This window comes from Podarcis gaigeae, assembly GCF_964106915.1.
Source record: "Podarcis gaigeae genome assembly, chromosome: 1".
NCBI lineage: Eukaryota > Metazoa > Chordata > Lepidosauria > Squamata > Lacertidae > Podarcis > Podarcis gaigeae.
Window position 1 is genome coordinate 9,419,742 of NC_139678.1, and position 25,946 is coordinate 9,445,687.

A 25,946-nucleotide genomic window follows, 5' to 3' on the forward strand; every position below is an offset into this window, starting at 1 on the left:
TTGTTGACCACCAGCATTACGCTTTCCATTTTTAAGTTCATAATAGAGTAGTTGCTTTGGAAGACGATAATCAGCCATCCACACAACATGACCAGTCCAACAAAGTTAATGTTGAAGAATTGTTGCTTCGACACTGGTGATCTTTGCTTCTTCCAGTACACTGGCATTAGTTCGCCGGTCTTCCCAAGTGACGTGTAAAATTTTTCGGAGACACCATTGATGGAATCTTTCGAGGAGTTGGAGATGGTGTTTATAAGTGATCCACATTTCACAAGCATACAGTAAGGGTACTGCCAGTTCTTCACCTTAGGCAGCTCCTGGGTGAGATGCAGTCAGATGCAAGTAAATACTGTCATTGCACAAGCAGAGTCACACAGGTTGACCTGGAAATCCTGTATAGTTCTTCTGGGTCAGGAGAACTCAATGGCTGGCCCGAGTGGGTGGGGGTGTTCCAGAGCTTTGGAACAAACACTTGATGCTCCAACCAGTAGGACTGGTGGCTCACCACTCAGGTGTGTGGCACACAGGTGTGCAGGCTCCTAGTCCTGTGGGTTTTCAGCTATTCCAGATACATCTGCAGTTAAGATTGTGAGCGATCAGTTTGATCTTGAACTTTCAGTTGTTTATTTGAAGGGCTGTCATGGGACAGTCCTCTGTTAAGTTCACCGTCTCTCCCACCATGGCGAGAGGCCTTATTTCTATCAGAATTGTGCCCATTGTTTCCAAATTTGCATATCAATTAGCACAAGCAAATGCTATGCAATACTATTCTCTTTTAGCTTTCTTGGGTAATACAAAAGTGTCAACTCTACTTAATCTTAGGCCTTCTGGCAAAAGGGGTAAAATTTCAAGACGAGGGCTCAGAAGCAAGGGGGTGAGGGATGAATACTGTATTTTTCGCTCCATAAGACGCACCTACTTTTTTTTTGGGGGGGGGGAATTCAAGAAAAAAAAAATTATTTAAAGGGAGCGCTGAGCAGAGCCTGTATGCATCCCAGGCTCTGCTCAGCGCTCCCTTTCATGAGCCGCATGGAGCGTGTGTGCGACGCTTGCAGACTGCCCTTCTCCCTCCTCGGGGAACAGCCCCCAAGAGCCACACACACACTCCGCACAGCTCTTTAAAGGGAGCGTGGCTCTTGGGGGCTTTTGCGGGAGGTGGGGGAAGTGAGAGAGCCTCGCTCTGTCCCTTCCCCCACCTCCCGCAAAAGCCAGGGATAGCTGCGCAAAGCCTTCCCAGGGCTTGTGGGGCTGGGGGGGGGGAAGCCCAGCTTTTCCCCACCCGCAGCCCCAAAGAGCAGGTTGGGGAGCAGTGGAAAGGCTGTGCGCAGCCTTCCCGCTGCTCCCAGAGCTTGTGAGGCTGGCGGGGGATGCCCGGGTCCCGCCCCCCAGCCCCAGGGACCACACATTCACTCCATAAGACACACAGATATTTCCCCTTAGATTTTAAGAGGGGAAAAAGTACGTCTTATGGAGCGAAAAATACGGTATATTTTGTCATTCAGCCACTCCATCCATCCCATGATATTCACTGGGCTTCAGTCCTGGAGCACTAGGCATTACCATGCACTTCCTCTGATCTGTCTCCTATCCCACCAGGCTCCACCCTATGAATTTCTAGGTACCACCTCTTAGCTCTCAAGCTCCACCTGCTGTGTCTAAAGGTGTGAGTCTTAGAAGACTGGCAAATCTAAAGCATGTGTCTCTCTCACCTGCTTATAAGACCCTGCTCTGTCTAAGGCTACAGAGAATGAGTGTTATGGAAATGCAAGGGGAATGAAGAGGACATCTGTAAGTGCAGCCAATTTTAATTCCAAACTTATTTCCAAATTTCCCAAATAATGAACCTTCTTCCTTTAGGGCAGCCTTTCTCAGCCTGTGGGTCCCCAGATGTTGTTGAACTACAACTCCCATCACCCCTAGCTAGCAAGGCCAGAGCTCAGGGATGATGGGAGTTGTAGTCCAACAACATCTGGGGACCCACAGGTTGAGAACCACTGCTTTAAAGGAAACCTCACTATATGTAAATCAGGAGGTCATTAGCAGTCTAGACAAAGGGAGGGAGGGAGGGAGGGAGGGAGGGAGGGAGAGAGAGAAGCTTTTCCATGAATATCAATCAGAATGGACTTTACAATAAAAATAACTGTGTGGGGGTGTCTTTGTTTGTTATTTTGGTATATAGTTTTAGGTTGTAAAACAACCTGTGATCTTCTGATGAAGGGTGGTATAGATTTCACACACACACACAGAGAGAGAGAGAGAGAGAGAGTGCTTTTTTTCTTTAAAAAATGTTTAGGGGTACTCGTCATGTTGTGTGGATGGAAAGCATAATGCTGGTGGTCCACAAAAGAGTTTTAAAGACTCTTTCAAGGCAAATCTTAAAAAAAGTAGTATAAACACCGACAGCTAGGAAACACTGGCCTGTGAGCACTCCAGTTGGAGAACAGCTTTTACCAAAGGTGTCATGGGCTTTGAAGACGCTCAAACTCAGGACAAAAGGGAGAAAGGTGCTAAGAGGAAGACAAGCTTGGCAAATCCACACTGTGATCAACTCCCGCCTGGAAACCTATGTCCCCACTATGAAAGGATGTATGGATCCAGAATTGGCCTCTGCAGTCACGTATAGACACACTGTTAAGTCCGTGTTTGTGGAAGACAATCTTCCTGTATGTCACAACAGCAGGAAGACTACTCCTCACACAGAGATGAAAACAACAGGATATTCAGACAGTTGAAGAATGGCAACAGAAATTATTGGAGTATATGGAAATAGCAAGGCTAACTAGAAGAATCTGACAGCAGGACAAAGAGGAATTCCAAAAATAATTATCTGAATCTATGGTATACTTAGAGAAAACTGTACATAAATAAAGACACTCTCAGGACTGAAATAAAACTCATAACGTTTATTGTAATCATTTGGTTAGACCATAAGATGTAATGCTGTAATATAAGAAGGATTGTATGTTTAAAGTGGGGCACGGGTGGCGCTGTGGTCTAAACCACAGAGCCTAGGGCTTGCTGATCAGAAGGTTGGCGGTTCGAATCCCCACGACGGGGTGAGCTCCCATTGTTCGGTCCCAGCTCCTGCCCACCTAGCAGTTCGAAAGCACATCAAAGTGCAAGTAGATAAATAGGTACTGCTCTGGCAGGAAGGTAAACAGTGTTTCCGTGCACTGCTCTGGTTCACCAGAAGTGGCTTAGTCATGCTGGCCACATGACCTGTCTGCGGACAAACGCCGGCTCCCTCGGCTTATAGATCAAGTTGAGCGCCGCAACCCCAGAGTCGTCCGTGACTGGACCTAACGGTCAGGGGTACCTTTACCTTTATGTTTAAAGTATAATACAAACTTATTAAGGAATTATAGACATTTATAGACTGTATATATAGTAAACACGCTTAAGTAAGAGCAATATAGAGATGCCAGAAGAGGGGTGGAGGGAAGTTACCGTATTTTTCCCTCTATAACACGCAGATTTTTTCTCCTAAAAAGGAAGGGGAAATGTCTGTGCGTGTTATAGAGCGAATGTGTGGTCCCTGGAGCCGAAAAATCAGGCAAAAATCAAATCGCGGAGCTTCACGGAGAAGGGAAACCTGAAAAGAGGAAGCGGCTGCTTTCCTGCATTCTGCCTCAGGGTCTTACTGCCCACCCTCCTCTGTTTCGTTGCTGTGTTTGCTGAAACGGAACAAAGAGCAGGGAAAGCCCCTCCCCTCCAGGCAAGCAGCTCCGGTGCTGCTGGGGGAGAGGGAGAGAGAGGGGGGAGGGAGAGAGAGAGGGGGAGGGAGGGAGGGAGGGAAGGAGAGAGAGAGAGAGAGAGAGAGAGAGAGAGAGAGAGAGAGATGGCTGGCTTGGGTGGGGGAAAACTTTTGCCTTTCTTTCCTCCCTCCCGTTAAATCCCTCTCCTGCATTCTTAGCCAGCTGCTTCTCTGCACACCCCTCTCATGTCCCTTCTTTGTTTTACCTTCGCTCGCCGCTTAAAATGTGGTTACAAAGCATAGATCCACATGGATCCTCAGGATCTTTGCATTGGGTCACCCCAAATTCACCATCAGATCACATAGCATGTCCATGGCTACAGCCTGCCCCCCCAAAATCACGCACCCACTGTTGCCTGGGGCTGCAATGGTGCAAAAATGTGGTTAAAAAGCATGGATCCACATGGATTCTCCGCATCTTTGCATTGGGTCACCCCAAATTCACCATCAGATCACATAGCATGTCCATGGCTACAGCCTGCACCAAAAAAATCACGCACCCACTGTTGCCTGGGGCTGCAATGGTGCAAAAATGTGGTTACAAAGCATGGATCCACAGGGATTCTCAGGATCTTTGCATTGGGTCACCCCAAATTCACCATCAGATCACATAGCATGTCCATGGCTACAGCCTGCACCAAAAAAATCACGTACCCACTGTTGCCTGGGGCTGCAATGGTGCAAAAACGTGGTTACAAAGCATGGATCCACAGGGATTCTCAGGATCTTTGCATTGGGTCACCCCAAATTCACCATCAGATCACATAGCATGTCCATGGCTACAGCCTGCACCAAAAAAATCACGCACCCACTGTTGCCTGGGGCTGCAATGGTGCAAAAACGTGGTTACAAAGCATGGATCCACAGGAATTCTCAGGATTTTTGCATTGGGTCACCCCAAATTCACCATCAGATCACATGTCTGTGGCCACAGCATGAAGCCCAAAAATGATACATCCACTGTTTCATTCAGAATGTTTTTTCCCTTGTTTTCCTCCTCTAAAAACGATGTGCGTGTTATGGTCAGGTGCGTGTTATAGAGCGAAAAATACGGTAATTCAAATAAGATATAGATTTTAAGGAGAATAATATTGTTAAGCTGTATTGTGTTTAAGATATTTGGGGCGGGGGGAATCAATAAAAATCATGGAGAGAGAAAAGAAGAAGGAGAAGATGTCATGGAATGGATCATTGACATCAATGGACTTGAGTAATTTGATTTCATTGGGTCTACTCTGGGTAGGACTTAGCTGGATACAACCAATGATTGCTAAATTTGCATCTATGCGTAGTAATCAGCATATGCAACTCTGAGTCCTTTCCTTGCTTTCTTTGGCAATACATAAGTGGCCACCCTAGACAAACAGATGTCTGTCTAAATTCTTCAGTGTGCAAGAATCCAGTTCCCAAGCCCTTTCCTGATGTGTGATGTCCGGGTGTGATTTGGAAATAGTTACCTGGCTTTTTCCTTGGCCAGTCATGGAGCAGAATGACAGGCAGGTGCGTCTAAAGGCACTTATAAGAGCCGTGTGTCAGTGTGGAAACAGGAAGTTTGCGATGTTCAGCTTTAAAAATAGCCATTCTGAAGAACTGGAAGAAATTAATAGCAGGTTTTGGAACCCATCATTCAATGCCTTAACACTCCTCTTGGTGTTTCTGAGAACACTGGGGGTTTTTTCTACTCATATGCAAATTTAATCAGTTAATCACCTTGAAACTCAGCTGACCTGGTGGTAGCCTTAATATAGTGTTATGTGCACCTCACTTCGCCAAGATTTCAGGGGTGCGGTGCTTCCAACGGTTTGATTTCCTTTGGAAGGAGGTCACCGGGGGCTTCCTAGTGCTTGGCAATGTTTGCATGTATTTACAAATATACAGGTTGAATATAGCTGGAGGCACACAGCTTAAAGACTGCAATACATCTTCCCCAATCCAACGTGTTGCCCAGATGTTGCTTTCTGGCCCAACTGGTGGAGGTTAATGGGAGGTGGCCTCTGCCAACAACATCTGGAAGGCCACAGTTTCTGTACAGTATAGTGTGATTGTATCTTGTGATGGGGGAGGTATATTCCAGGGATGGTGCGTGTAGGGGAAAAGTGTATACTCGAATCTGAAACTGCCCTTGCGTGAGCATCCTTACCTTCTGGCACGCTGCTCTTGCAAGCTCCCGCATGGTCTCCTGATTGCATCCCAGAGCCTGCTAAGCAAGGTGGTCAGCAGGGTGGAGAACTTAAAAGCTCTTTCCGCTTTGGGGGGGGGGGACCTGGCACAAAAAGAGCTTTTAGTTTCTCTGCAGTTAATCCGCACGATTTCAGCCGGCCGGCATCCAACTGCACAAGGTTGAAAGTTGAGTGCTCATATGATGTGATCGCACTGCAGCAATTCAGACAGAGTTTCGAGACATGAGAAAAGGATCTGCAAGCAAAAAAGAAAGGATAGGGACCATATGATCCCAGAAGTGGAGATCCAGGGTTTCAGAAGGCGATTTGCTGGCTGATGGAGCAGAGAGAAGGAGGGGGAGGAGAGGAGACAAGGAGGAGCAAGGAATGAAGGTGCTTAAAGATACAGTGGTACCTCAGGTTAAGAACTTAATTCGTTCTGGAGGTCCGTTCTTAACCTGAAACTGTTCTTAACCTGAGGTACCACTTTAGCTAATGGGGCCTGCCGCTGCTGCCGTGCCACCGGAGCACGATTTCTGTTCTCACCCTGAAGCAAAGTTCTTAACCAGAGGTACTATTTCTGGGTTAGCGGAGTCTGTAACCTGAAGCATCTGTAACCTGAGTGAAATATATTTGGAGTCGAGAGTGGATTTCATACTCTTTATTCAGCTCATAGTGGTGAGGAGGAATGGAAGTTCCCCCACAACATCTGCTTTATATGCATTATTTACACAATGGGCGGCACATGATTGGCTAATTCCGGGATTCTCCTGTAGGCCAATCAGGTTGCGGATTCACTTCCACCTGGAGCTGGATTGGGTGGCTCCTGCAGACCAATCAGACTGCTGCATTCTGGATCCTATTGTTCTAGGACCAATCAGACTGCTGCATTTTGGATCCTATTGTTCTAGGACCAATCAGACTGCTGCATTCTGAATCCTATTGTTCTAGGAACAATCAGACTGCTGCATTTTGGATCCTATTGTTCTAGGACCAATCAGACTGCTGCATTTTGGAACCTATTCAACTCAGTACACAACACAGAGGTACCACTGTTGTTTTGAGATAACATGTGGTTGAAAATTAAAGGAAAAGAGTGACAAATAACTAAGAACTAGTACTTAGTTTGCTTCCCTGTTTTGTCTCCTTTACCTTTGTACACGCAGGAACTCTCCAGAGGGACAGAATATTTAAGAACTTCACCAGGAAACGCCAACGGGCCATGCGGCGGCGAGTCCACCAAGTCAACGGGCACAAGTTTATGGCTACCTATTTGCGGCAACCCACGTACTGCTCGCACTGCCGGGAATTTATCTGGTGAGAGAGAGGCTTCGAAATGGAGAGTCTTCCCATTGTCTCTTGCTAATCCCTTCACTAGGAACAGCCCTACCTTCAACAATTTCTCTCCGCAGATCAAAGAGAAGGGACCACAACAGAGGCACAAAGTGCAGCTCTCTGACCTAAGATAGGGGTGGAAAAGATAGTCAGAGCCATCGTGTCTGCTTATGAAGATTTGCAGGCAGCCTGTAGAATATCCAAAGGGAAGGGGGAGAAATTTGATTCACCCTAAATTTAAAGGGGACGCGGGTGGCGCTGTGGGTTAAACCACAGAGCTTAGGACTTGCTGATCAGAAGGTCAGCGGTTCGAATCCCCGTGACAGGGTGAGCTCCCGTTGCTCGGTCCCTGCTCCTGCCAACCTAGCAGTTCAAAAGCATGTCAAAGTGCAAGTAGATAAATAGATACCACTCCAGAGGGAAGGTAAACGGCATTTCCGTGTGCTGATCTGGTTCGCCAGAAGCGGCTTAGTCATGCTGGCCACATGACCCGGGAGCTGTACACCGCCTCCCTCTGCCAGTAAAGCGAGATAAGTGCCACAACCCCAGAGTCATCCGCGACTGTACCTAATGGTCAGGGGTCCCTTTACCTTTACCTTAAATTTAAAGGGGATTGGCCTAATTTGCACTGTCTGAAACATCTGTGCCGAAACGCAGCCATCGTTGGAAATTTGTGCTACTCCAAATTTGGTTCTTCAGTCAAGTAACATGTTCAAAACTGCATATAGAAGGGTAAAGAGTTGTATCCAGCTGAGATGGAGTAGGCCCATTGAAATGAACCGACCTAACTCAGTTGTGCCCATTAATGTGCAGTGGTCCTCTATGAGTAGGATGAACTTCGGATTCAACCCGAAGCGTGCATAAGAATGCATATATTATTAGTGAAAACAACATACCGAAATGTTTGAGAGAATTGCCTTGTAAAAATATTACTGTTAGGCCAAATTTGTATACAAAAATGTGTGCAGCATGATAAATGCACACGGAAATGCTGCTGAGTTTTCATGAGGATTTTAGAAAATTAATCTGCAAACTGATATGGAAAGGTGGAGAACTGAGAGAAACCGAGATTGACCCACCCTAAATATTCCACATCCTGAGAATCACAGCTTTTATTTTAAAAGGCAAGATTTCATCATCATCATTTATTTCAGGGCCAAATGCAGCCATTGAGATACCCCTCTCAGGCCATTGGGTCTCTGCCTAGGCCATAACTGTTTTTAATACAGTGTTTTAATTTAATTTTAAAACAGTGTTTGAATGGTTGCATGGTTTTATCTTGTACGTAAAAACGCAAAATAAAAACACAAAATGCATATTATTATTTTTTAAAAGCAGAAACAAGTGACCCCCTTTCCCTGCCTTTACTTCTGTTAAATAGTGGGAAAGATGGACAAAGGACACAGCTCTGTTAGATTCACAGCTCTTTATTACAGCAGCTAGAACTGCTCCTGGAGTCAGACTGACTGCAGCCTAGCTGGCTGCTTTATTTAATACTAAGTAACTTGTAACAGTAACAACTCCCAACTAGCTAACCAATCAGTGAGCGACAGTTCTCAAACCTTTATTTGAATACTGGTGGCCCTGAGTGAGAACTGCAGCTAATCTTAATACACAACAACTTCTAGGTGAAACCACTGCCCCTTTCAACTCTAAACTCAGGCTTTGTCCTTATAACTCTCGATAAATTGAGGGAGGGGCCCCATCGCACCCATTTGCCGTCTCATACAGAGCCCATAGAACCAGAGAGTTGGAAGGGACCACAAGGGTCATATAGAACCAAGCAGAGGGCCTTCTTGGTAGTGGCACCTGCCCTGTGGAACACCTTCCTGTCAGATTTCAAGGAAATAAACAGTTATCTGACTTTTAGAAGACATCTGAAGGCAGCCCTGTTTAGGGAAGTTTTTAATGTTTGATGTCTTATTGTGTTTTCAATATTCTATTGGGAGCCGCCCAGAGTGGCTGGAGAAACCCAGCCAGAAGGGCGGGGTATAAATAATAAATTGTTATTATTATTATTATAGTCCAACCCCCTGAAATGCAGGAAACTTTTGCCCAACATGGGGCTTGAACCCATAGCCCTGAGATTAAGAGCCTCACACTCTACCAGCAGAGTTATAATTTCCCTTTAATGGCCTATCATAGTCTGGTTTATGTTTTGACACTTGCTGAAGTGCTTTTGCCTACCAGGGATGGATTCTTTTTTCTTTATTGAAAGATGATATATGAAAGTTAGAGAAAGTTAGGTGAAAAGATAAAATTATAAGTGCACAGGGTACAATACAAAAATAACATCCATATACAATACAACCCCCCCTAACCTTATAAGCATTAGAAGTTGTTGTAAACAAAATCTGCCCTTATTCCCTCATGGGGGACACAAGAGGCCTTATAGGTTCTCCATCGGTCGGAGAAAAGAACAGAGGCCAACCAGAGAATATTGAGAAGCAAAGCAGTTAGTAAGCCTGATTTTTATTGAACTGTTGCAACAGGGTGCCCCCTCCCTTCACACGCAGGAGAAGGAGGAGGACCCAGAACAAAGGTGTGCCTGCCCTTATATAGACATTTTAAATTGTCTGCCCTGGAGTCTGGGCACCACAGTTCAAGGAGGACACTGACAAACTGGAACGTGTCCAGAGGAGGGCATCCAAAATGGTCAAAGGCCTGGAAACGATGCCTTATGAGGAACAGCTAAGGGAGCTGGGCATGTTTAGCCTGGAGAAGAGGAGGTTAAGGGGTGATATGATAGCCATGTTCAAATATATAAAAGGATGTCCCATAGAGGAGGGAGAAAGGTTGTTTTCTGCTGCTCCAGAGAAGCAGACACGGAGCAATGGATCCAAACTACAAGAAAGAAGATTCCACCTAAACATTAGGAAGAACTTCCTGACAGTAAGAGCTGTTTGACAGTGGAATATGCTGCCAAGGAGTGTGGTGGAGTCTCCTTCTTTGGAGGTCTTTAAGCAGAGGCTTGACAACTATATGTCAGGAGTGCTCTGATGGTGTTCCTGCTTGGCAGGGGGTTGGACTCGATGGCCCTTGTGGTCTCTTCCAACTCTATGATTCTATGAGTCCAAGACCACCCCCAGAAACATCATACCTACATCACAGAAAAGACGGTCTACAACAGAAATTTGAATGTTGTTGTTTTTCCTGTCTGCCAGGTTATCTGATAATGCCTTATCTGATTACCTTTCCCAGTAGTCTGGCCATTCCTTTGAGATGGTAATCGCTTAATTCCCGAGACAATGGGAAGATTCCCCCACCCCCTCCCTCCTTGCAGAGTAAACATTTGGTCAGTTTTGGGAGTCAAAATGGTTTCAGGACTGTCGTCCTGTGCTGCTCCAGACATGTGGTTTATATATTTATGTATGTGTTTGCTTGTTACATTTATGAACATTTATTATATATATATATATATATATGAGACCTTAATTTTTTTTTATCACAAAGTTAACCTACATCTAACCCAATACAGTGTTTATAAAAACAGATTTTTGATATGTGATCATTCCTTTTGCTTGCCTGTATCGGAGTGAAGAGGAGCACAGCAGATGAATCCACTGATCTTTAAATTGCTAAGAGGTGCCTCTGCCTGATATATTGACTCCCATGGGGGAGTCAGCTTTGAACCAAGAGAGTATAAAAAATAGCGAGCCTTCCTTAAATGTAGGGGTTTGGTGTTTTTTTTTACATATGCGAGAGAAGCCTATGAACCTGCTATGTCTGTCCAGGGAGGGGCGGGGAGCAAAAAGGATCAGCCGTGACTGCGTCACTCTGCTCTGACTCTGCTCAAGGAGAGGTGGAAAAGTCTCCAAAAAGAGCTGTTTTTACATTTGCATTGTAAACTGTGTCACTGCTGCTTTCCCAGCCACTGTGCTGTTGTGTACAAACCTGACCTGATTTTGGCTCTTTTATCTGATCCTGAGTCATGCGCTTTCTCTGTTTTGTCTCCAACAGGGGAGTATTTGGAAAGCAAGGATACCAGTGCCAAGGTAATGTGCCTCGTCTCTCTCTTGCGTGCTGAGGTCCCCAAAACATCCCTTCCCCAATAACTCACACATCACACATAATTTTTGTTTAAGGTTTTTGGCATAATTTTGGCCACAACTTTATTATCATACAAGATTGTGAATGGTTGCTTAGGCATTGGTTATGACTAGCTATCCCCCCCCGCCTTGGGGGATAGCACTGACTCCCGGATTCCAGCGTAAGTCAGTGTGGAGGAACAAGCAGGGCAACTGGGGCTGCGATACAGACCCTTCAGTTCCTCCCTGCATGCGCCTTGGGGTCTTACACGGCCCGCACCCGATTCCAGGGGTTTGGACAAGGGGATGGTAAGCCCCAGAATTCCTTTAACGGAATTCCCATTCCGCAGCAGCATTGGAGGGGTAGGCACAGCCAATCCATACCCCTCCACCAACCAATTTAACCAATGCCTAACCGCCAACCTTACAAGTTGTGACGATTTGCTACGTAGTAGGCAAAACCCAATTGGCACACACTAATCAGCCAAAAGGTAAATTCCTACCAGGCCCCCACACCCAGGCGAACGACCCCATGACAGGCATAGCAAGGTCAAGCAAAAGCCCTTTCAAGGGAGGGCGGGCGGGTGATCCGGTGTCCACAGCGAAAGAGAAAGGAACACTCTGTGGACCCAGTATAAATAACCTCTGATCCCACCCCTTAATTGGCAACATCAAATTTACCCTAGTAACAACAGCCACCAATCCATTCAATTCCCTTGCCACAGCCTGGCTGGCAACTAGGAATGTTTTTGCTGGCCCCAACCGCAACACGTGCTCTCTTTTTAATGAGAACACGCTTTGCCGAAATGCACATGCCACAAACTGGCTGAAATATACTCAGAGTCGCAAAGTGATTTCATGCTCTTTATTCAGCTCATAGTGGTGAGGAGGAATGAATGAAAGTCCCCTCAAAGTATCTGCTTTATATACATTATTTACACAATGGGCTGCACATGATTGGCTAATTCCGGAATTCTACTGTAAGCCAATCAAGTTGTGGATTCACTTCTATCTGGAGCATGATTGGGTGGTTCCTGCTAACCAATCATACTGCTGCATTTTTCTAGGACCAATCAGACTGCTGCCTTTTGGAGCCTATTGTTCTAGGACCAATCAGACTGCTGCAGTTTGGATCCTATTCAACTCAGTACATAACATTGGCCTTTTTCTATTGCTGCACAGACCCCATTAAAATGCATGGGAGATATACGCAAGGCTGGTTCTCGGTGAATCAGGCCCATGCTGAAGTTTAGGCTGAGGTTATGCATATCTCTGGGTGTGCTGGTAGACAACATTAGTCATACCAGCTAAGGCCATTTTGATCTGAAAGGGTCCATTCAGAGTCCATATGACGCAGATGGATATCGCCAAATAATTTCTCTGCCTCTCTGTTGATACAAAATAAAAATAAATAATTCCTTCCAGTAGCACCTTAGAGACCAACTAAGTTTGTTGTTGGTATGAGCTTTCGTATTTGAAGAAGCATGCATGCACACGAAAGCTCATACCAATAACAAACTTAGTTGGTCTCTAAGGTGCTACTGGAAGGAATTTTGTTTGTTTGTTTCGACTATGGCAGACCAACACGGCTACCTACCTGTTGATAGTTGATCTCTGTTGATAGTTATATTGGTTGCAATTGATGGTCAGTCTATTCTGGAGAAGTCCTGTCTGTCACTTCTTGTCACCCCTATGTGGTGGACAATGAACCTATGGAACTCCTTGCCACAAGATGTAGTTAGTGGCAACTTAGAGGGCCTTTGTGGGGGGGGGGGTGGAAAAGGGGAAGGATTAGACTAATTGATGGAACATGGACCTGTCATCAGCTATGAATGTTGCAATTGCCTTGATATTTGTAGTTTGTAGTTTGCCCCTGTAGTTAACAGCAGCTTGGGAGATTTCATAGAATCTTAGAATTGTAGAGTTGGAAGGGACCAAGAGGGTCATCAAGTTCAATCTCCTGCAACGCAGGAATCCTTTGCCCAACGTGGGTCTCAAACCCACAACCCTGAGATTAGCAGTCCGATGCTCTACCGACTGAGCTAGGGTGCTGTTAGGGGGATCAGCACAGGGGCAAATGGTTAAGACCACCCTTTCCTCCTGTGCTTTGACTCCAGTCCAACACCTACCCACCACCTCCACAGCTCCTTTGAGAACAAGATAAAAATGTTGGTGCTTCCATTTTCCAGGGCAAATAAGAGATGTTGACCCTGATATATGTGTAATACCTGCATTGGGCTTCCCAGTGATTCTTGTCAATCTCACCTTCCTGTTCTGTTTCAACCCTTCCCCCCCCCCACTCCTGCGTCTGTTTTCCAGTTTGCACGTGTGTCGTGCACAAGCGCTGCCACCATCTCATTGTCACGGCTTGCACCTGCCAGAACAATAGTCACAAGGTGAACACAAAGGTAAAGCCACAGTTACACATTTGGGGTTCTGTAGCTTATTGCAATGTAATTTATTCACCTCTCTGTCGATCCGCCTGTTTCGATAGAGCAACACACTTCGTTTAATGAATTTTCGGGCTGTGGGTTTGCCTGTGTACTTGGTGCCAGGATCTGTTGGTTTTGTGAGATACAAGATGAATGGGTGTACCCTGCTGAGATGGAGTAACTTCATCCTATGTTCCTATGCCACTTCCACCTTTGTCCTGGAGCCGAACACAACCTCCTTAGGTCCATTCACTTCAGTGGGCTTAATCCTCTGACTTATGCCAAGTCCAACCTTTGGCCCATTTAGCAGAAATCTCCTTCATACCAGCTCATGACGGATGCCGCATCTTGTTTGTCCCCTAGTTTCTTTCCCTACCTGTGAAATGGGCGTAATAGTTGTCCGCATCACAAGGTTGGAGTTAAGACTTTAAAGACAGCCAATCCATAAAAAATAAAGGCTTGCTAAGCAATGAAGTTAGAAAAGCATTGCATTGTTTCTGCAAGGCAATGGAAGGTGTAACCCTCCATTGGCTATTAATGGTATTTTTTGCTGGGAGAGAGAGGAGGATATTCTTGTGTGTGTTTTTACTTGATTTACCATCTACCCAACTAACCAGCCTTTCCTCTATTGCTGCTACCTCCTCAGATTTCTGAGCAGAGATTTGGAATCAACATCCCTCACAAATTCCGGATCCACAATTACAAAGTACCCACCTTCTGCGACCACTGCGGGTCTTTGCTTTGGGGCATCATGAGGCAAGGTCTACAGTGCAAAAGTAAGAATTCGTATTAGAATCATAGAATCATAGAATCAAAGAATCATAGAATAATAGAGTTGGAAGAGACCACAAGGGCCATCGAGTCCAACCCCCTGCCAAGCAGGAAACACCATCAGAGCACTCCTGACATATGGTTGTCAAGCCTCTGCTTAAAGACCTCCAAAGAAGGAGACTCCACCACACTCCTTGGCAGCAAATTCCACTGTCGAACAGCTCTTACTGTCAGGAAGTTCTTCCTAATGTTTAGGTGGAATCTTTTTCTTCTTCTTTTTTTTCTCACTAGTTGTTTTGCAAAAGGCCAACAGCCCCTTATATGATGGTTTGGATGTCCCTGTTTGCGAGGGAAAGCTGTTGAACATTCATTCAAGTTTCTACTTCCCTCTAGCAATGAAAAGTCCCTAGTCAGAGCTTCCTAGGGTTTGGCTACTTTTGGATGCGAGAGCACCAGAGACCTTCGGTGTCTTTGTAATAATTGTTTCATTTGTAATTATACAAGCTGAGCATGGGTTAGGGTTAGGGTTAGGGTTAGGGTTAGCAAGAACACGATCTGCACAGACTTGGCTGAGTGTCAGGGCTAATGAGCACAGCAACTCATCCCTGAGAGGGCTTGCCCCATGGATCAGTTGCTGAGACTGAAAGTCCCTGCCTCCCCACAATTGTTAATAATAATAATAATAATAATAATAATAATAATAATAATAATAATTTATTTATACCCCACCCATCTGGTTGGGTTTCCCCAGACATTCTGGGTGGCTTCCAACAGAATATTAAAATACAATAGTCTATTAAACATTAAAAGCTTATCTAAACAGGGCTGCCTTCAGATGTCTTGTAAAAGTCTGGTAGTTGTTTTTCTCTTTGACATCTGATGGGAGGGCATTCCATAGGGCTGGTGCCACTACCGAGAAGGCCCTCTGCCTGGTTCCCTGTAACCTCACTTCTCACAGTGAGGGAACTGCTAGAAGGCCCTCGGAGCTGGACCTCAGTGTCTGGGCTGAATGATGGGGTGGAGATGCTCCTTCAGGTATACTGGACCGAGACCGTTTAGGGCTTTAAAAGTCAGCACCAACACTTTGAATTGTGCTTGGAAACGTACTGGGAGCCAGTGTAGGTCTTTCAAGACCGGTGTTATGTGGTCTTGGTGGCCGCTCCCAGTCACCAGTCTAGCTGCCCCATTCTGGATTAGTTGTAGTTTCCGGGTCACCTTCAAAGGTAGCCCCACGTAGAGCGCATTGCAGTAGTCCAAGTGGGAGATAACCAGAGCATGCACCACTCTGGCGAGACAGTCTGAAGGCAGGTAGGGTCTCATCCTGCGTACCAGATGGAGCTGATAAACAGCTGCCCTGGACACAAAATTGACCTGTGCCTCCATGGACAGCTGTGAGTCCAGAATGACTCCCAGTCTGCGCACCTGGTCCTTCAGGGGCACAGTTACCCCATTCAGGACCAGGGAGTCCTCCACACCCGCCCGCTTCCTGTTCCCCCAAAACAGTACTTCTGTCTTGTCAGGATTCATCCTCAATCTGTTAGCCGCCATCCATCCTCCAACCGCCTCCAATTTGATTTGTATGCAGAAGGTCCTAAATTAAATTGCCGGCAACTCTCAAGCAGGCCTGTGTCTGAAACCCTGGAGAGATGCTGCCAGTCAGTGTGTGCGCTACTGAGCTAAATAGACCAATGGCACACAGCCGAGCTCCTTCTCAAAGCCCAGGAAGTGCTTACCAGGCTTTGGGAAGCGGGTAGGAGGTCTCTAGGATGCTGCCAAAGCCTTGTGCCTCCTTCCCCAAGTCAGGCACCTTGTTTACCTGGCTGGTAGACAGCTGCCCTGGACACAGAATTGACCTGCGCCTCCATGGACAGACTCTTCCCGCTCACTAAGCCTTGTTGCCTCTCCAGCTTCCAACACCTCCTCCTCTTCCCCGTCTTCTCCTTCTTCTCCCTCTGACCACCCCCCATCCCACCACCAATCCCTGGGCTCTGGGCTTTCTTCTCTTGGAGGTTCTTCAGCTGGTTCCACCTAGCATTCCTCTGCATCCAACCAGTCCATGACACGTAGCTCAGTAGCAGGACATCAACTTTGCATTCAGAAAATTCTAGGTTCAATTCCTGGCATCTCCCAATAGGACTGGGATTGTCAGCTGTCTGAGACCCTGGAGAGATGTTGCCAGGTCAGTGTTGGCCATATTGAAGCAGACAGACCAATAGTCTGGCTCGGAACAAGGCCGTTTCCTCTGTTCCTATGAAACATCATCTTTCAGTATGGGGAACCAGAAGAAAACCTTATAGTAGGTTTTTTTTTTTTTAAAAAAAAAAATGCATCGGCCAGGACTAAGCACCTGCACTGGAGCAAATGAGACCCTCACATTTGTCCTTTATAAGGTGGGGTTCGTGTCCCTTGTTTGAAACCTGGAGAGCCCGTCACAGCCGACAGCGCTGAGTTAGCTGGGCCGGTATTCCGATTCCAGATAAGGCAACTTCCTTTATGTTCCCCAGGGGTTTGCAATCTGTCTCTCAACTCACCTCAGTTTGAAATTGGGTAAGAGAGACAGGCAGACAGGCAAATTCAGGTTCTCATAACTGGCTGACAATGAGAAGTCTTCAATCAGCTTTGGCTGATTAACAACCTATATCCTTTCAAATGTGCTTGGGGTGTGTGTGTTGGTTTGTTTTGTTCTTGTTCTTGTTTTTATTATGTATTTTATGTTTTCATCTTGTATTTTTATGCTGTGAACTGCCCCGAGATCTTCGGATGAATACGAATTAATACGAATTTAATAAATCACATAACATAAACAGCCGGGCAGAGGTGTCCCAGGCAGATGCCATTGCCCTTCTCCCATTCTAATTCAGGTTTATGGAAATATTGCCTTGTGCATTGCTCAGTGCATTGATTCTGCCCCCTCTCACTCTTTGCCCCATTTCTTTCTTTTGTCCCTCTTTCAGTATGCAAAATGAATGTACATATTCGTTGCGAAGCCAACGTAGCACCGAACTGCGGCGTGAACGCTGCAGAGCTGGCCAAGACGCTGGCGTGTATGGGCTTGCAACCAGGAAACATTTCTCCAAATGGGGTAAGGCTTTGTTTATCCCTTCTCTCTGGCCCTCTCCTCTTCTCCACGTCAGGAGCTCAAATCGAATACCGCAGCACAGAGGAGCGCACAGGCCAGATGAACAGTCACTCGTTGGGTTGCTTTTTCTAAAGAGCTGCCCCACCTTCTAGCACAAGAAGTGGGGGACCTGTGGCTCCAAAGGTGTCCTTGGGATACAGTTCCTAAGAGCCTAAGCCAGCATGTCAAGGATGATTGGAGCCAGAGTCCAAAACTCCAACGCACCAGGTTGGCAGAGGCTGATGGCAAAACCTAGAAAGTGTTCAAAACAGCTAGTGAAAAACAATTAGAATCATGTTGTTGTTTAGTCGTTTAGTCAGGTCCGGCTCTTCGTGACCCCATGGACCAGAGCAAGCCAGGCACTTCTGTCTTCCACTGCCTCCCACAGTTTGGTCAAACTCATGCTGGTAGCTTCGAGAACAGTGTCCAACCATCTCATCCTCCATCATCCCCTTCTCCTGTGCCCTCCATCTTTCCCAACATCAGGTCTTTTCTAGGGAGTCTTCTCTTCTCATGAGGTGGCCAAAGTATTGGAGCCTCAGCTTCAGGATCTGTCCTTCCAGTGAGCACTCAGGGCTGATTTCTGTACGAATGGATAGGTTTGATCTTCGTGCAGTCCATAGGACTCTCAAGAGTCTCCTCCAGCACCAGAATTCAAAAGCATAAATTCTTCGGTGATCAGCCTTCTTTATGGTCCAACTCTCACTTCCATACAACACAATAAAACCCAAGGGAGCAGAAAAGACTATTTATGTATGCTGTGTGGGTGTTATTGGCCCAAAGATGGAAAGAAGATAAAGTCCCTACCCAAGAAGAAGGGCAGATCAAGTTGATGGACTATGCCGAAATGGCTAAAATGTCTGGAAGAATCAGAAATCACGAAGTCCAAAAATTAATAAGGAATGGGGAAAATGTATAACTTATATTAAAGACCATTGTAAACAGCTAAATTCATTAGTAGGATTGGAGTAACACTTATAGTCTAATGGTGAATTTTGGACACAATAAATCATCATAAAATATAGATGCAGGAGGAAATGATTAATAATAGGACCCACAAAGGGTAGGAGTGAAGTCCAAGAGATTCCTTGCAATCTTCTTTTTATGTTGCATGATGGATACGTGACTGTAAAATTTTAATCTGAAAAACCAAATATATATATTCATTTTTAAAAAGAATCATACAACACAACAACACTTTAAAATAATGCCACACTAAAATATATAATAGCAGGCTTGATAATCCCACCACAGAGCCTTGTTTTTAGAAGTATTTTTTTGTGGCGGGGGGAGAGATATGGGTGCCCCCTTTGCCTGAAGGGGCAGCAAGGTTTTCTTTTGGAGGAGTTAAAGAGCAAACGAAGAGGGAAATTTTTGGCCACCTTTCGTATTAATATATATAATTTTTATTCAGTTTTTTCCAATATAAAATTTATACAATTCATACATCTTTTTTATATCCATTCTCTTTTTTGACTTCCCTCAACTTGGCTGATACTACTTCCCTTCTTCATTTCTTACACATTTCTAAAAACTTCTATTATTTTTATAAATTAAATCTTATTTTACTCATATTCTAACATTTCTTTTTACAGAGCTTCATTAAAGCTTACAAGCGTTATTTGATTATCACTTAATTTATGCATATACTCTGTAAACTTTTCCCAGTCTTCTATAAATCTTTGGTCTCGTCGATTTCGGATCCTTCCCGTCAGTCTATCAAGTTCTGCAAAGTCCGTCATCTTCAATCTCCATTCTTCCAATGTAGGTAGCTCCTCTTGCTTCCATTTCTGAGCCATCAATATTCTTGCTGCAGTCACTACATATAAAAATAGCTTCCTTTCTTTCTTATTTATCTCATTCCCTGTAATACCAAGTAAAAACGCTTCTGGTTTCTTAACAAAAGTGTACTTAAACATTTTCTTCAATTCGTTATATATCATTTCCCAAAAGCTTTTTACTTTTTTACACTCCCACCACATATGATAGAATGTACCCTCTTTCTCTTTACATTTCCAACATTTGTTACATCCTTTATACATCCTTGCTAATTTCACTGGTGTTACATACCATCTATACATCATTTTCATCACATTTTCTTTTATTGTTGTACATGCAGTGAATCTTAAACCTTCTTTCCATAATTTCTCCCAATCCTCCATTTGTATATTATATCCAAAATCTTTGGCCCAGTCAATCATAACCGATTTTACCTCTTCATCTTTTGTATACCATTCTAATAATATCTTATACATTTTAGCCAAAACTTTAATATCACTGTTTATTATTTCTTTCTGAAATTTTGACTCTTTATCCTCAAAACCTCTTAGTTTTAGATCTTTTTTAAACATTTCATTAATTTGAAAATAATGCAGCCAATCATTAACATGTTCCTTAACTTCTTCAAACTACTTCAACCTCCATTTGCCTTCTGTTTTTATTATTAGATTCTGGTATGTTGCCCACCCCCCTTTCATATTGAATTTTTTTCACACTCAGCGCCTCTAGTGGTGACAACCAATACGAAGTTTTTACTTCCAACAAGTTTTTATACTTTTCCCAAACTTCTATCAAAGACCTTCTTATGGTGTGGTTTTCGAAAACTTTATGTACTCACTTTTTTTCATACCATAAATAGGCATGCCACCGAAATCTATTATCAAAACCTTCTAGATCTAGCAGATCAGTGTTTTCTAATTTCATCCATTCCTTCAACCAGCAGAGGCAAGATGCTTCATAATATAATTTCAGGTCTGGCAGGGCGAAGCCTCCTCTTTCTTTTAAATCAGTCAGTAACTTAAACTTTATTCTCGGCTTCTTACCCTGCCATATAAACCTTGAAATTTCTCTTTGCCAATTTTTAAAGATAGCTGCCCCCCTGATTACTGGAACGGTATGAAATAAAAATAATATCTTTGGTAGCACATTCATTTTTATTATTGCAATTCTTCCCCAAAATGAGAATTTCATTCTTTCCCACACCTCTAAGTCTTTTTTAATCTTACTCCAAGTTGGTATGTAGTTATTCTGATACAAATCAATACTTCTGGGGGTTAACCAAACTCCTAAATATTTAACTTTCTTTACCACTTCTATTTCTAATTGTTGCTGCACTTTATCGGTGGTTTCTCGATCCATATTTTTACAAAACATTTTTGTCTTTTTCTTATTCAAAATAAATCCCGCCAATTGGCCAAACTGTTCTATTTCATTCAAAACTTCTGTTACAGTATTTGTCGAATTTTCTAAAGTTAGTACCAAGTCATCAGCAAAGGCCTTAACCTTATATTGTTTACTTCCTACCGTTATCCCTTTTATCTGTTCATTGCCTCTTATTGCTTTTAGAAGGACTTCCAGTACCGTGATGAATAACAGTGGTGAAAGTGGACATCCTTGCCTAGTTCCTTTAGTTATTTTTATGTTTTCTGTTACCACATTGTTAACTATTAATTTTGCTCTTTGGTCTCTATAGATTGCCCCTATACCGTTCATAATTCCTTGTCCAATATCCATCATTTCAAAGTTTTTTAACATAAATTCCCAAGAAATATTATCAAAGGCCTTTTCCGCATCCACAAATATCAACATAGCTTGCTTAGCATTCCTGGCATTCAAATATTCCAAAACGTTAATTACATTCCTAATATTATCTTTCATTTGTCTGCCAGGAAGAAAGCCTGCTTGGTCTTCATGTATCAAACCCTTCAACACTTTTTTCATCCTATTTGCTAATATATTGGCAAACAGTTTGTAATCATTATTTAGAAGCGAAATTGGCCTATAATTCTTAACTTGAGATAAATCTGAGTCTTGCTTGGGAATTAAGGTAATATATGCTTCTTTCCAGGTTTCTGGTATCTCTCTTTTTGTTAATATATCATTCATTACTTCTCTCAGTGGTACAACTAGGATGTCCTTCATTTCTTTGTAAAATCTTGCACTGAATCCATCCAGCCCTGGGGTCTTTCCACTTTTTAATTCTTTAATTGCATTTCTTATTTCTTCTATTTCTATTCTTTCATTTAGTTTACTTTTCTCTTTCATCAGAATTTTCTGCACCCCTTTCTCTTTCAAGTATTTTTCTATTTTCTTTAGATTATCTTTCTCCTTCTTCTTGTATAATTGTCTATAAAAGTCCACAAATCCTTTCCTTATTCCTTTCGGGTCCTCAATCTCTTTATCTTCAACCATAATCTTATGTACCGTACTTTGTTCTTTCCTTTTTTTGATCTGCCACGCTAGTAGTTTCCCAGATTTATTTGCATTTTCAATGTTCTTTTGTCTCATCCTTTTGATGTTCCATTCCACTTCCCTGTTTATTATCATAGAGAATTGTGCTTGTAATGTTTTTATGTTAAGTTTCAATTTTTTATCATTAGGTCTGTCAATAAGTTTCTTCTCATTTTCCATAATTTGTTTTACGATTTCTTTTTTCCCTTGATCTCTATATTTGTTTTTAACTGCATTCTGTTGTATAAAAAAACCTCTCATAACTGCTTTGCCAGCGTCCCAAACTATACTTGTTTTTGTTCCTTGATTCATATTGTTTATAAAATAGTCCCTCATATGTTTTTGCACATTCTCTACTATTTTTTGATCATCAAAAAGATTTTCATTTATTCTCCATCGGAAATATTTTTCTTCAAATCCTTTTAAGGTACATTTTATTGGATTATGGTCCAAAAGCACCTTAGGTTGTATTTCGATCTTTAAGATTCTTGTTCTAAGGTCATTTGTTATCCATACTTGGTCGATTCTTGACATTGATTGATTTGCTTCTGATTGATAGGTAAACTGTTTTTCCAATGGGTGTTTCAATCTCCAGATATCAATTAAATTACAATTCTCTGACATCGAAAAAAAAGTCTTTGGTAACTTCCCTTCTTTTGATTTTCCTGGTGCTCTTAATCTGTCCATCTCCACTAAGACCACTGCGTTCATATCACCCATTATTATAATTTTTTGATCAATATATTCAAATAATTTCTCTTCTAAGTCTCTGAAAAAGTCCATTTTGTTTTCATTAGGTGCATACACTCCGACGATTATTATTTTTTCACCTTGCCATTTGACTTGCACTACCACAATTCTACCTTCTTCATTTTTAAAAATCTGGTGGGCTTCTATTTTATTTTTAATATATAGAACCACTCCTCTTTTTTTTATTTTGTCCAATGAAATAAATTCATTCCCTAATTTTTTATTTACCAAAATTTTTCTATTTCTCCTCATCACATGAGTCTCTTGCAAGCAAATAATATCCAAATTTTGTTTTTTCAAATATTGTTGAATTTTGTTCCGTCCCCCCCCCCCCATTTATCCCATTAACATTCCAGGTCCATAATTTCAACGCCATAATATCTTCTGATTAGTTTTTAATAATAGTCTTTAATTTATTTTCCCCTCATCCTCCTCTTCCTCGTATTAATTTCGCCCCTGAAAATTCTAAGAATGTGCCTCCCCCAAATGTCACCAAATACAGTATCTTTGTGAGGGACAAGTGTTTCCACAAAAGTTGAGGGTAGGTATTCAGTCTGCCTCAACCGCAAAAGCCTCAAAACAGTCCCCACAGTTGCTATTAGCTTACTCAATCAGACGGAGCAAGTTTCTGTCCCTCATTGTTACGGAGAAAAAAATGCAAACGTCATGTGGGTGTGAATACGTCAGCTGTGGCGCTTCCATGCAAAAATAAAATAAAATAAGCGGTGGCTTGATGCCTTCTCTCTCCCCCTCCCAGAAACTGGTCTCCAGGTCAACGCTGAGGCGACAGAAAAAAGAGAGTGGAAAGGATGGCAATGAAGTGGCTGAAGTCTCAGCGAGCAAACTCAAAATTGAGGATTTGCTGTTCATTAGAGTTCTGGGAAAGGGCAGTTTTGGAAAGGTAAGAGTTCCTCGTCGACACCTGGAGTATGGGCAGAACTTGCTCCTCAGCTTCTTCCATGCAACTTCCATTTCATTTCCACAGGGCTTGCATGTAGGAGGGAAGGAGAACTGGGTTGCACCCAATTTCCTGGCCATTTGGTTCCGCCTTTGCATACTTACTTATTTAAGGACATTTGCAACCCGTTAACTTTGAATAAAGATATCTAAGCAGTGTACGAAACTCAATATATAAAAAACAACAATTTAAAACCATTGTTCTTTGCATCAGTAGTTATTTAATTAACCTATTTCTATTTGTGCCCATAGATTTATTTATTTTTTTAAGGTGGGAGAAAAGCAGAAGAAATCAGAATCTCCTGCCCAGCACCAAATGAGATCAAATTCTAGCATAAAAAGTCCCTCTACCCAGTTCCCCCACAACATCCATAGTTTTATAAACTCGTATCTCCTTTCCCTGCAAACTCAAAACATTTCTTTCTGCCTGGTTAGGTGATGCTGGCTAAAACAAAACAGACGGGATTCCTTTATGCCATAAAAGTGCTGAAGAAGGATGTGATTCTGCAAGATGACGATGTGGAATGCACTCTGACGGAAAAGCGGATTTTGACCCTGGCCAGGAATCATCCATTCCTAACCCAGCTCTACTGCTGCTTTCAGACACCTGTAAGTATTCTTCTCAACCTACACAACAAAATCAGCATTAGGAACACAGAGATCTTCGCTTCCTGAATGAGCTCTAAATCTTCCTTATAAAACAGGTCTGCGGACCATAGAGTTTTCTGGGTTTGTTGGAGTTATTCTCAAATAAGTATAGAGAGGATCCTGCTGGGATAGCTCAGTTGGTGGAACATGAGTGTTATGTACTGAGTTGAATACGATCCAGAATGCAGCAGTCTGATTGGTCCTAGAACAATAGAATCCAGAATGCAGCAGTCTGATTGGTCCTAGAACAATAGGATCCAGAATGCAGCAGTCTGATTGGTCCTAGAACAATAGGATTCAGAATGCAGCAGTCTGATTGGTCCTAGAACAATAGCATCCAGAATGCAGCAGTCTGACTGGGCCACAGGAGCCACCCAATCCAGCTCCAGGTGGAAGTGAATCCACAACCTGAATCCCAGAATTAGCCAATCATGTGGGGCTCGTTGTATATAAAGCAGACATTCTGGGGGAACTTCCATTCCTCCTCACCACTGTGAGGTGAATAAAGAGCATGAAATCCACTCTCGACTCCGTATATTTCAATGAGACTCTTAATCTCAGGGTTGTGAGTTTTAGTCCCGCGTTGGGTCAAAGATGATTTCTGCCTCGCAGCTCTACAGTTCTGTGATTCTCACAACTCTGGAGATCTACTTGTCTTGATTGCAATACAGTTTCTGACTTTGCAAGGAACGGGCTGTGTTTTCCTGAGAGTGAGCACTAGGTGGCAGGCGTCGCAAATGAAAAATGCAACCAGTCACATGGCCCTTAAAAAAAAAATTCCCAGGAAAGGTTAGCTGAGGAAAGAGGCAGCAGCTGCCTCGTTGGGACCTCACAACCACAGTCCGCATTCTTACCAAAGGACAGGCTTCTGAGTCCCTCGGCATTAACTTTCCTCACAAGCATTTCAATAAAACGGGATTACTAGTTTTCCCTGGGAGCGACTCTGTTTTTGAGAGGCTGATCTTCCTCTTTTCATACGTTCCCCACGATGCCTGCCAAGGAAACTCACAGCCTCCATGCCATACCTTTAAAGCACACAACTTTGCCCACCCCAGGGCCAGCCCACCCATGAGGCAAGGTGAGGCGACCGCCTCAGGCGGCAGGATGCACAGGGGCAGCAGATCCAAGGAGTTGCCGCTGGCGCTGCCGCCCAAACGACGCCGCTTGCCCGGAGGAGGAGGAGGGCAGAGAGATGAGGAAAATGCAACATGGCCCAGCAGCTGCAGCAGCAGCGGCGGGGCTGTGAGGAGGGGCTGCCTGGCGCGCCCTCCGCGGCCCTGACCGCGGCGAGCGCTGAGAGCCGCTGCCTGCCGGATGCCTTCAGCCCGGACGTGCGCACAGCTCATCAGTTCCGTGAGACATGGGGCTCTGCTACAGCCTGCGCCCGAGGCTCTTCGGCGACTCCGGAGGCGGCGAGCGTGCCCCCCCCCAGATGTTGTGCCTGGTGCGGCCGGCCCCCCCTGAACCCCCCACGCTACGCCACTGCTGCTCACACAGCCACCACCCCCAGCACCTTTAACAAACTACAGTTCCCAGGATTCTTTGGGGGGGGAGCCATGTGATTTAAATGTGTGGTGTGTACACAGCCACGGTTGTTGCTCACGGTGAGCAAGGCTGTGTTCAAAACTTCTGGTGTTGATTCCTGGGGGGTCTTTGGGCAAGACAACCCATCTTGGGCCTCCACCCAAATGGGTCCACCTCCTCCCTGCGGCAAGTACTGGGGGGTCTTATCAGTGACCCCCCTCCTAAAGTATAGGCCCTCAT

The 25,946-nt window shown here is 44.0% G+C and overlaps 1 protein-coding gene across 1 annotated transcript in view; it reads left to right on the forward strand.

The window, feature by feature from the left end:
- Nucleotides 1–25,946, forward strand: part of PRKCH (protein kinase C eta) — a 117,175-nt gene that overhangs the window by 41,206 nt on the left and 50,023 nt on the right. Inside the window, exons 3-9 of the mRNA XM_083734129.1 lie at nt 7,080–7,230; nt 11,209–11,243; nt 13,596–13,684; nt 14,355–14,484; nt 17,434–17,561; nt 23,335–23,478; nt 23,970–24,143. Of these exons, the coding sequence (XP_083590255.1) occupies nt 7,080–7,230; nt 11,209–11,243; nt 13,596–13,684; nt 14,355–14,484; nt 17,434–17,561; nt 23,335–23,478; nt 23,970–24,143 (851 nt within the window). The remainder of the gene's footprint in view (nt 1–7,079; nt 7,231–11,208; nt 11,244–13,595; nt 13,685–14,354; nt 14,485–17,433; nt 17,562–23,334; nt 23,479–23,969; nt 24,144–25,946) is intronic.